Raw genomic sequence first — 12,985 nt, forward strand, 5'->3', positions numbered from 1 at the left:
AGCATTAGCAGCACCTTAATATTATAACTATATTATATCTACGCTTATGGCAGAATATGTAATAAAAGCTCTTTATGTGTTTCATGTGTACCTTGATGTGAAACTCCAGGTTTTCATCCATTGAGAATATGTGGTTGAAGATGTCCTCAGCAATACGGGGGATGATTCCCATATTCTGAGGGTCATGCAGGCTACCCTGGAGAGAAGAACCAGAGTCTAATAATTACAGCAGTTTAGGAGAATAATTGTAGTGTATTGCATTACCATCCATGCAGTTAGCTGGGTTATTTAATTCATATGACCATCTGCATCTGTCTTCACAAAATAAATAATATATATTTTTTATTATATCTAGTCTTCATAAAATATGTCGGTACCACTTTAAAATAAGACTACCTTTATAAAGGGTTTATAAATGGTTCACAATTAGTTCATTAATGGTTACTAATTAGGTTGTAAATGCCTTAAAAATCATTAATAATCAGTTATAACACATACGTAGAAAGGGCAACAATATAGATGGCTGTGGGTTCACTATTTGGAAAACAACAGGTCATTGTTGCCTTTTCTACGTATGTGTTATAACTGATTATTAATGATTTTTAAGGCATTTACAACCTAATTAGTAACCATTAATAAACTAATTGTAAACCATTTATAAACACTTTATAAAGGTAGTTCTTGTTTTAAAATGGTACCAAGATGTCTCAGCTACCAAAAAATAAATGTTTAGTTTTCTCCTAACATTGAGGGAAATTTGAATGTTGAAGGTTGGGCAATGTTTTTTCAAACGTTCCATTTAAATTATAAAATGGAAAAAAATATATAATTTTTGATAATAATTTCATCCCAGAATTAAGTCAAAATTTTTCAAAAATTAAAAAAAAAAAATCCATTCTGTTAAAATCTTTGTCCCAGAATTGTATGGAGAAAAAAGTGTGCTCATTTATCTGTATCATGGGACATTATTTCATCCTGTAACCTGTCAGAATCTTTAAATATACACTTTAAAGATTAAGAAAAAACAGATGGGGAAAAGAAATCCACTATGTGTTCATGGACCCCTGTTTCCATCTAGACTAACAATGTAACAGATAAAATCAAATTCAATGGGCCCTAATTTACCGACCTTTAGTCTATAGGTCAATTGCAGATCACACAGCTGGATTTAGGGCAGGTCGGTGTATCTTTGGTATTGTGAGGGAGCAAAAAAATATATACGCCTTGTGCGGCACTAATGACTAATTTTCTTAATTAATCATGGGTGTGTTTTGGGCAGAACGTGAAATAAACCAATCGGTGTGCCAGTTGTGATTCCCTTTAAGAGGCAGGTGAGCTCTGTCTGACTTTGGCGCATTCGTATCTTAACAGTGTGGAGCTTTTGTGCGTCTCAGCAGAGAATACTGACCTGCGTGTCCATGCTGTGAAGATACACCAGCAGCTCATTTAATGGACCAGCAATGTTATTTTATTCTTTATTTTGTTTATTGTTGAGTGTCGGGTTTGTGGAGGAATGGACTCTGGCGATTGACTGTTGTCTAGGTTCATTTCAGTCAGTGGAGCACCTGTGTTTTTTCTCCACCAAGATAACAAAAAGCTAGAAATGTACCTGAACACACCTCACTTCCAGACCATCACACCCATCAGTGTACATTTATTCCTAAACTCTGATGCTAATTTAATGGCGCAGGCACAAGCTGTGAACAGCAAAAGACTGTTGAGAGGGTGTAAGATAGCAATGAACATTGCGACAAGCATTGCGCAGGGTGTACGATAGGGTCCAATGGTTACCTCCATGGTGTGGGTCTTTCCAGATGACGTCTGTCCATAGGCAAAGATGGTGCCATTGTAGCCTCCCAGCACATCTGTATGCAGAAAAATCACATTAAAACATACTTTTATATAATTTTTATACTCATATCTTTACTGTATATATATATATATATATATATATATATATATATATGTCCTGTCCTGTTTTGTATTCTGTAAATTTCATAAAACATTTTACGAAATCTGAACTAATGATATTCATATTTAGGCCTGTCACGATAATTACATTATCAAATTATCATACAATAAATGAACATGACTTCAATCTTAATAATAACTGATCATCATAATACTGTCTACTGTGTTTATTTGGATGTTTGTTGACATATTTAGCAGTGAACGGTATTTTAGCGTGAAGAAAAAAATATTTATATTTCTCAAACTGATATTTTGCTATAATGAACCCCGCCTACACGATGCGGGGAGGGGAACCGTGATTAAGTAGCTTGGGGTACAGTTCAGAACAGCTTGAGACGGTTCTCAAGCCAGGTCCCCCCCGCAGCCAGGTGAGTAATGAAGATGAGTGATGAAGATGAGGGTGGTGATGGGGTGGAGGCGGGTGCGAGGACGAAAGTCACGGAGGTGAGGAGCACCTGAGAGGTATATGTAGGACCAGGGGGAGGAGCTCGGGAAATTGAGGCGTGTTAATTCTTAACAACACTAATTACAATGTTCTTGACTTTAATAGGGTAAATTGCTTTGTTATGCTTTGTTATATTCTATTATCATTATTTCACAATTATTGTGACAGGCCTATTCATATTATATACCGGCAATACATGTTTAAGGTGATTCAGCTGTTTCTCCAAAACCCTCAAATGATGTAATCACTCTGTCACAGGTTCATTAAATTTTATACACACTTGCCTTCACAATGAAGTCATCCCTAGCCATGAGGTAAAGCCATGTTTTAATCAGCAATGCAATGCGGCTGATGATTCAAAGTTGCCATGTATCACCAAATTTATTAGTTTAGTCTGCTTTCTAATGTATTGCTTTATTCATGTTTTAATATTCATTAATTGTTTCAATTTGTTGTAATGTTGTAAAAAAAAGAACAAACGAAAAAAATATGCCTGTTCATTATTTTATCAAACACAATTTTGGGAAAAAAGAAAACAGACGTTATATTATATCATTATATTAACCCTTTTAGATCCTGCATCCATTGCAATGGTGTTTTCTATGGTTCTTCTTTCTTGTGTATTTTTTCAATTCACACAGATTGAGACCTATTATTCATAAGAATAGACATTTACTAGCCAATCAAACAACAGATTAGCTCCACCCACTGCATTGGAAAACTTATATCTTAAATCTGCACACTGAAGTAAAGCATGTTAGCATCCCAGCTAATGGGGCAGAGTAAACAGTTTCATATCATGGCATGGAGTTTTTTTTTTTACTGATTAGAAATAATTTGTGAAAATATATATAAATATATATCAAAATGTGTGTAGAATAAAAAGTTTTAGAATAAAGAAAATAATTAAACAAACAACTCCACTGCAGCAAATAGACAAAATACAAATATTCAGTTTGATATTTATTTCTTAATTTATTCATTGATGTTTTTGTTGTTTTTGTTGTTTTACTGAATCCTGCTTTTGAGTGCATTATAGGCACAAAATAACATTCTTACATTGTTTCATCACTTGAACATAAGCCAGGTATGAAAGGGTTAAGTGATTATCTTAGCAAACTGATTGTACAGTGTATAGTAAATATATTCTTGTGCAAAACAGAACAAAACAGAACAAAACAATAACCAAACTTTTTTATTCTACACACATTTTGATATATATTTATATATATTTTCATTAATTATTTCTAATCAGTAAAAAAAACTCTATGCCATGATATGAAGGCATTTACTCTGCCCTGTTAGCTGGGATGCTAACATGCGTTACTTCAGTGTGCAGATTTATAGTTCATTTCAATTCTTTTTAATGTAACATATGTAATTAATAAAAAGGACAATTCTGTGATTGTTAAGTTTGTCTCTTAAATATTTCTTTCGTTTACTGTCTCAGATTAAAAAGCAAAAAATTTAGATGCAACACAAATGGAAAAGAACTTATGTGTTACTAGCAACAGATCGCTAGTACAAACTTGCTCATTCTTAAAAGACCTGTAGACTGTTTTTGTGTTTACCTGATTCAAAATAAACCTTCTTGGTTTTATCATCAGTACAGACGAGCTCTTAACCAGTAGCTGTGAAACACTTCAGCCACAGCCTTAACGAACACAAGAGGAGCTTTACCAACAATTCACTCTCTGCTAACGTCTCACTTTCACACACTCTCACTCTTTGTCTCTATAAACACACATATATATATATATATATATATATACGAGCATGCACGCACTGGAAGTGCATACCTAAAGGCTTAAATAACATATTTCTGTTTTCTTTTTAATGATCTGTTTTCTATATCTGGTTATTGTTTTGTTCTGTTTTGCACAAGAATATATTTACTATACACGTGTTTAGTAAAATTAGCCAATGCTGACCTGCTAAGACAGGTTTCAATTCATTTAAAGTAAATTAAACTGTGATATATTGTAAAGATTTTTATCTACGAATAACGATAAATGGCTAATTTAACCCCCCCCCAACCCCCACTAATACAGTACTGAAACTCTGCACTACAATACACAAAGTACTGGTCCCTTCCAAACGGACTTGCACTACACACCCAATACCTGCACTACTGATATACTTGCACTGTCAATACGCACTTTAATTCCCCATAAACTGTGAACTTTAAGAACTTTACACACTTATAGCATATTTGCACTACTGTTATATACTATTTATACTGTCATTCCATCTCAATCACCATCAATATCAATATTGCACTATTGTCTTCCGTCTACGTATGTTTATTGTGTCTTGTTTATATTGTACATATAGCATACCTGTCAAGTTTTAGATTTAAAAATAAGGGATATTTTCCTCTGTCCGCTTAAAGCCGTCCCACCAGCCCAACGAAGGTTCAGTATACCTTACATTTTAAAACAAGTTTACAAAAAATCTAAAATAACCACATGTGAACCACTTACACACTACAATTAGATTATCAGAATCTGAAATGATGTGGACATTCCTACATATGTCATTCTTTTAAAATTCTTTTTCAATTAAAAACCCTTTTCTAGATATTTAATAAAAAAGTTAAGATTTCATGTATTTTTTGGCATAAATGCACTCTTTTATATGATATATATTTTATTTATTTAATAGATTTAAAATTAAACAAAGGGTGCACAAATTCTGCAAAATGACTTATGGTGACCTGAAAATAGTATCATGAGCTTTTACTAAAAGGACATGGACCAGATATATATTCCATCAGTAAAAATTAGTCCTAAGAGGCCTACACAATTAATAATTTTTAATTAATACTTTTTTTTTTTATCACTCCACCCCTGATCAGTTCAGTTAATGTCGGTCCTCTCCGCATTTCTAGTTAAGCTGAGTCACCAGCTGTAATTTTTTTATTTTAAAATGTTTAATCTGTGTGTTTTATTTCGGAGACGAGTATTTTTAAGCAGCTATCAGAAAAAATCTTCACAGTTTCCATGATTAAACTACCGTTACCTTTCTTTTAGAAAAATCTCTGAATATCCAGATCTGTTTTAACATCAGCTGCTCCGACTAGCTGCCTGAACTCACAGCGACTGGGGGCTTCACCCCACTGACTCTCCTTTGCAAGCTGATTGGCTGTTTCTCCTGAAAGGCGGGACTTTCTCTTTGAACAGGCTCCACGATTGGTTAAGAGACACAGAGCTGTCAGTGCCCTGTCTCCTCAATAATATATATTTTATATAATATAATACGGGAAATTTACGGGAAAATACTAATACGGGAGGACGGCGGGAAAGAGGAGTAAAATACGGTAGTTTCCCGGCCAAAACGGGAGAATTGACAGGTATGACATATAGTCTCTCCCACTCTTTTATATTATATATCTCTTTTTTTTCTTTTTTTTACTTTTATTTTATATATTTTTTTTTATTTTATTTATATATCTATTTCTCCCCCACAATACTGCACCTTGTTTTTGTCTCATATATGTCTATTGTGTCCCTGCTGTATTGTACACATAGTGTCTCCCATTCTCTTTTATTATATTTATTATCTGTAACTGCTGTAAAATTGGGAAGGAGAGTAACGTAATTTCAATTCTCTGTATGTCCTGTACATATGCAGTATTGATAATAAAACTACTTGACTTGACTTGACTAAATGATAAATAGTAATGATGCTCTCATCATGATCTCATCGTGTATAAGATAAAACTAGATGACAGCAAGATACACGGTATGTTCCCATGGTTTTAACATTACACTAGAGTGATCTGCAGAAGTAATAGAAAAGTTCTGTAAAAAATATATAATTTTAAAAGCTACCGGATTTAAAATGAGAAGAATATGACAGCATACAGAAGAGAACATTATTTCTTTCTTCTGTAAGCAGGATTAAAGCTTTTTCTCTAAACTCTTGCTTTTTACTCAGTGCGTCCTCAAGGCTTCAAGTTGGATTAAGGCCACTGATTCTGAAAACAACAGAAAAGCTTGTGTCTGAAACATGCCGGCGTTTCACTGACATTCCAAAACTGAGAATGAATGCTTAGAATTGAATATGCAAATACATTTTTCATTTTTAATATTGTTAAATGTCAGGGCTGCCATCCTTTATACAACCTGCTTTAGGATTTACATATATATACATAGAAATAAACACATTTGCATTGATTCTCCAAATACATTTTTAACTGTTATGATTAAAACACACGAAAAACACAAATGATCAAAAGCTCTAAATATTTCACCTTTCACTATCTGCTTGGCACAGGTGTTGTAGACTTGCTCCTGGGTGGTGTTGGTGGGAAACACCCGATCAAATGCGAAGGACTTCCCCTGATGACAAAAGAGCCGAACCGATTAGAATCATGTATATAAAGGTATTACAATGATACACAGAAATGCTTTAACAAAAATATGAGAATTATATATATGTTTAGTTTTAAACTGATGCAGTGAATTGTTTTCTCATGTTGTATCTCTGTAACTTTTTATTGCATATGTATGTATTGTACTCCAAAAGAACATGATGATTAGGTGATGTTTGCTACATGGCTAAAACGACAATATTTAATTAACTTCACCCTTTAACCCTCTATAAACCAATGTCATGCTTCTCATGCTTCTCTATACCACTAATCCAGGTTGATGGAGGTACAGGTACATATACATTTTTATGAACTGGCATTTAAAAGAGTCTATGTATATTTAAAAAAAACTATACACCTAAAAACATACTATTCCTACGCTCATAACTCAAACTTAATCAGTTTCCCATTTTGCATCATTTTTAACAACAGCAACCTATACAAGAGTTTTATACAAGACTTACGCAGGAGGTGTAAGTCTCTTAAAAAGACAGAAATAATGAGAAAAACATTGTATCTTTACTGCAATCATGTAATATAACAAATGTACTGTAATTCTATTCAATTCAGTAATTTATATATATATTTTATATTTTTTACCAAATTGAAAACCTCTGGAATATAATCAAGAGGAAGATGGAGGATCACAAGCCATCAAACCAAACTGAACTGCTTGAAAAGGCATACAGTTATCCAAAAGCAGTGTGTAAGACTGGTGGAGGAGAACATGCCAAGATGCATGAAAACTATGATTAAAAACCAGGGTTATTCCACCAAATATTGATTTTTGAACTCTTAAAACTTTATGAATATGAACTGTTTTTATTTTTTTTTTTGCATTTTTTAGGTCTGAAAGCTCAGAATCTTTTTGGTCATTTCAGCCATTTATCATTTTCTGCAAATAAATGCTCTAAATGACAGTATTTTTATTTGGAATTTGGAAGAAATGTTGTCTGTAGTTTATAGAAAAAAATAACAATGTTCATTTTACTCAAACATAAACCTATAAATGGCAAAATCAGAGAAACTGATTCAGAAACTGAAGTGGTCTTTTAATTTTTTTTCCAGAGCCGTATGTTTCATGCAAATAAATAAAACACATTTTACACATTGACACACATTTTATTTACATGCATTAATTAAAATTATAGATTGGTAGTTATTAACATTTATCTGCATTTTCATATTTAATAGTCTCATGCAGACAGCAGGCCTGTCTGGAAGGCTGTTGATGTCTGCTAATGCACTGCAGTGAGGTATCAGCAGACAACACAGAATTTACTTGTGCAGCATCATCCTCCCCCCCTCTCCCGGACCTCCCACTCCTTATGCTCCCACCCCAGGTCTGTTATTAGCCTGTGACTGCTGCTGATGGGCTCAGGCAGAGTCTGGATGCTAAAAATTGCTCATCCCTAACAAGGAGACATAATCAGATGTGATTGTGACCATGGATGACTACATATATTCGTATCTCTGTGAAAACACTGCTTATTTTACATTATATATGACTTATATGGGCTTATATATATATGTATCTCGCAGTACGTGTAGCCTGTGTCTTGCAGAACAAAAGAACCCACAGGTCAGCTCGGTCATTTAAGCACGATCTTAGTTTTTATCTTTAAAGAGACGCCAAATTCTAGTTAGTCAAAAAGCTGCTTGTTGGGCTCTGAGTGGTCCAGTAGACTAAGGTGCTGCCATTATGATCAGGAGATCGCTGGTTTGAATCCCGGTCATGCAGCTTGCCATTAGCAGCCAGAGTCTGAGAGAGCAAAATTATCCTTGCTCTTTCTGGGTGGGTAGATAGCGCTCTCTCTCTTCCCACATCACTCCAAAAGTGATGTCAGTCAGCACAGGAGTCTGTTAGCTGATGTATCAGAGCTGAGTCACTGCGCTTTCCTCCGAGTGCGCTGTGATGCTACATGGTAATGCTACATCAGCAGCAGCAATTTAAAAAGAGGCGGTAGCTGACTTTACATGTGTCGGAAGAGGCATGTGCTAGTCTTTACCCTCACCCTGGTGTTTGGCATTACTAGTGATAGGTGTCTGCAGCTGAGTGGGTGGGATAATCAACACAGCTATATTTGGGAGAAAAGCGAGATGATTTTTAAAAACAAAACCCTGCTTGTTAAGCCACATGTAAATTTCTTGATATAGCTTATTCTAGAATTGTAGGTACATTTCAATTATGAAAAGATTTAACTCATTAATCAACTCTGTTATCACTCTTTAAATATGAAACAGGGTTGTTCATGATTGTTCTTAATTATTTTCATGTTTTAATATTAATTATTTAAATAAATAAGGAAATGAAGAAAAATACTGAATGAGAAGGTGTGTCTCTTTTGACAGGTGCTGTATCTCTCTGACTATCATACATTTTATACGTTTCCAACCAGAGAAAGTGACATTAGGTGCAGGTCACAGGCCTTTATTAGAATGGTTTGCAGATTTTATGCAATTTTATGTCAGAGATAACAAAGCTGGAATGTTATTTATATACTACTGCAATAAATAAATAAATAAATAAATAAATATATATGTGTGTGTGTGAAAAGTTACTTTATTTTAGGAATTCAGTTGAAAATGTGAAACTTTTATTATATATATATATATATATATATATATATATATATGTATTACACATAGAGTGATCTATTTTAAGCATTTATTTATTTTACTGTTGATGATTATGACTTACAGCCAATGAAAACTTAAAAATCATTGTCTCAGGAAATTAGAATAATATATATGAGTTTCACATTATGAACTGAATTACTGAAATAAAGTAGTAAAATAGTTCTCAATGATATTCTAATTTTTTGAGATCTTTTTGTGCATATTTTTGTGTATATATTTTTAAGCATATCATGGATATCAACAGTGCTTAAAAAACACTGGCCCAACTTTATGCAATTTAATTGAATACATTTCATCCAATACATTTTATTTTGAATAAAAGTATTTGTACTTGATTGTTCTTGTTTTGAAGTGTTTGTATTTTTTAAAGAGATTATTACTATTTTTTGTAAATTTCACAATATTATCTGTATAGAAGGGCTGAGTGATATTGTAAAAAAAAATGATCTCCATATTCTTCAAATACATGGGTAATTCTTGAATACTATTACAATTTTTAGTTCTTACATCCATTTTTTTTACAAAAAGTATGCAGCTGCCTTTAACCTTATATGCAGCTTTTATATTAAACACAGTGCAAAGATACTTTACTGAGATTTCATCTGACAGCTTCTATATGTAAAAATGTACAAGCTCAATTATCTATTAATTATCTATCTATCATTAAAAAGGTTATTTGATTAATCAAATGGATTCAAAACTGTCTATAAATACTGTGAAATCATAGTTTTGCCATATCGCCCCAGCCTTATTTATAGCAGTTAGTAGCGTTCAATTTTTTTAATGTAAAAAACAAATGGACTGTATTAATCAGGAGATGGAGATGGTCAATAATGTGTGGTTGAGATTCATTTAACTATTATTTTGTATGTAAATACAAATGCCTAAAAAACATACATCAACAGTATTGATGATCCTTGCTCTCTCTGGGTGGGTAGACAGTGCTCTCTTTCTCTCTCCACATCACTCACAAAGTGATGTGGATCAGCACATTGTCTGTTAGTTGATGTATCAGATGTGGGTCACTGTGCTTTCCTCCGAGTGTGCTGTGATGCTACACGGTAATGCTACATCAACAGCATTTTAAAAAGAGGTGGTGGCTGAGTTCACATGTAGGGGGAGTGCAACTGAATGAGTGGTATAATAGATACAGCTAAATTGGTGAAAAATTTAGATAGAAATTTGAAAAACACTATTTAAATAATTAAATAATTAAATAGTCAATAATGAGTGGGTGGGATTCATTTAGATAATATTGTGTATATATGTACACATACAAATGCCTAAACATATATAAATTAACAGTAATTAATAGCAAAAAATGAATGCAATTAATTTATTAGAATTATTATATGACACTGATTTTTTAAAAATCAGATTTATTATAGGGGGAGATGCAAAACCCCCACAGTACCCTCCCTTCAGTTGTAGAATGAACCTGTATATCAGCATCAGCATCTGTAACATCATCATCATAATTAAAAAAAAGAAAAACTAAATACAAAAATAAATCACTGCCCTTTTTCAGGTCTTTTTTTTATCAGTAAACGGATATTTAGGCTGTGGATCTGGAGAACCTGGGTTGATCGATCAGAGGGAAACGTGGCTATAAACAGCCTACGGGCCTACATTAATAAACACTAACGCAGAGCCCAGCAGAGCCCAGCATCTAACCAACCATCTAAACAACCAAGCAGAGAAAGACAAAAACACCCGGATCTACATCACCCCACTGACCGCAGCCTGAGGAAAAAGCTTCTACACAACGAAGGTTAAATGAATGGCTCGGGTACCGATTTACAGCAGGGAGAATAATGATAAACGAGCGGTGATTACGTCATACGGCCCATCCTCAGTATGCCTCAGCATCATCCTCAGCCAACGCCATTTCTCCCGTTCAGTAAACCAGCCTCTTCCTCACAGCCGTTACACTGTATATATTACATCTCTGGGTTAAATTAATCATATTATGTAAAAAAAAAAAAAAGAAGCTAGATAAGCAGCCCTACCCCAACCACGACGGTGTCATCCCCCTGGAAGGTGGGGAGAAATTTATCTCCGCGGTGGATCTCGGCCTGATTCAGAGGGCGAAAGCGGCACAGCACCTTGATGTTGCATTCTGCGGCGGGCTCGGTCATGATGCACACTGAGACTGCACGAGACTGGAGAAAAGCGGGCTGGAATAATAAAACAACAACATTCGCGTTATTAATATATATATATATGATTCAGACTGCATTACAAAAATAAAGGTAAATAAGGCTAATAATAATAAATAAATAAATAAATCTGCCAGTGAAAGCTTACGTTGCGTAAATATGTTATATCCGCCGCTGCGATGCAGAGAGCAGAGCCGCAGATTAAAGGTGGAGCTGCGAAGATAAAAAAAACCCGGTAAATCCGCCGCTGTTCGCCCGCCCGCTCTGCTCTGTTCCGCTGTTGTTCTTGGCGAAGGTGAAGCAGCTCTTGTAGGGCGAAGGATGCTGAGCTGCCTGTAGCCTCCCGGACGGCAGGGCGTGGTCTATCCGCTGCTGTTAAAGCGGTACTCGCATCCGCGCTAGTATAGCTGTGTTTCACTCCCCACCCGCATTCAGACAGACCACGCCCCCCGCGCTGCGATAGGCTGACAGGATCTGTTTTCCCGTAAGAGGAAGAATGACGCGCCCACTGTGTGTTTTTATTTGTTGTTAGAAAGCAGGGGGTTCACTGCAGTTATTCAGCATTTTTTTTTTTTTGCAAATTTGTTTTTTAAATATTTTGTTAGAAAGCAGTGGTTTCACTAAAGTTATTCAGCATTTTTATTTTTGGAATATTTTATTAGAAAGAAGTGGTTTCACTAAAGTTATTCTGAATTTTGATTTGTTCTTTTTTTGTTATCAAGCAGTGGTTTTACCACAGTTATTCAGCATTTTTATTTTTTTGTATTTTGTTGTTAGAAAGCAGTGATTCCACTACAGTTATTCAGAGTTTTTATTTTTGTTAGAAAATTTTTTGGTTTAAAAATGCTAGTTATTTTGCATTTTTATTTTTGTTAAAAAGCAGTGGTTTCACTACAGTTATTCAGCATTTTTTTTGTAAGAAAGCAGTGGTTTTACTACAGTTGTTCAGGATTTTTATTTGTTGTATTTTTTTTATTAGAAAGCAGTGGTTTCATTACAGTTAATTAGCATTTTTATTTTTTATTAGAAAGCAGGGGTTTCCCTACAGTTATTCAGAGTTTTTATTTTTTATTAGAAAGTAGGGGTTTACATATAGTTATTCAGCATTTTTATTTTTTATTCGAAAGCAGGTGTTTCCGTACAGTTATTCAGCATTTTTATTTTTTATTAGAAAGCAGTGGTTTCACTAGTTATTCAGTGTTTTTATTTTTGTTAGAAATCAGTGGTTTCACTAGTTATTTAGCAATTTAATTTTGGTTAGAGAGCAGTTGTTTCACTACAGTTATTCAGCATTTTTCTATTTTTTGTTAGAAAGTAGTAGTTTTATTATAGTTCAGCATTTTTATTTGTTGTATTTTTTATTATAAAGCAGTGGTTTTACTACAGTTGTTCAGC

The 12,985-nt window shown here is 34.1% G+C and overlaps 1 protein-coding gene across 2 annotated transcripts in view; it reads right to left on the reverse strand.

The window, feature by feature from the left end:
• Nucleotides 1–11,953, reverse strand: part of kif5aa (kinesin family member 5A, a) — a 53,545-nt gene extending 41,592 nt beyond the window's left edge. The window contains exons 1-5 of one of the 2 annotated variants that reach the window (XM_049485781.1): nt 11,739–11,953; nt 11,441–11,608; nt 6,672–6,759; nt 1,792–1,865; nt 92–196 (exon numbers count right to left, since the gene is read on the reverse strand). In XM_049485781.1, coding sequence (XP_049341738.1) covers nt 92–196; nt 1,792–1,865; nt 6,672–6,759; nt 11,441–11,569 — 396 coding nt within the window. In that variant the 5' untranslated portion in view covers nt 11,570–11,608; nt 11,739–11,953. The remainder of the gene's footprint in view (nt 1–91; nt 197–1,791; nt 1,866–6,671; nt 6,760–11,440; nt 11,609–11,738) is intronic. The other variant, XM_049485780.1, reaches the window with a different exon arrangement.
• Between the last annotated feature and the right edge of the window lie 1,032 nt (nt 11,954–12,985).

Source organism: Astyanax mexicanus, chromosome 12, assembly GCF_023375975.1.
Source record: "Astyanax mexicanus isolate ESR-SI-001 chromosome 12, AstMex3_surface, whole genome shotgun sequence".
Lineage (NCBI taxonomy): Eukaryota > Metazoa > Chordata > Actinopteri > Characiformes > Acestrorhamphidae > Astyanax > Astyanax mexicanus.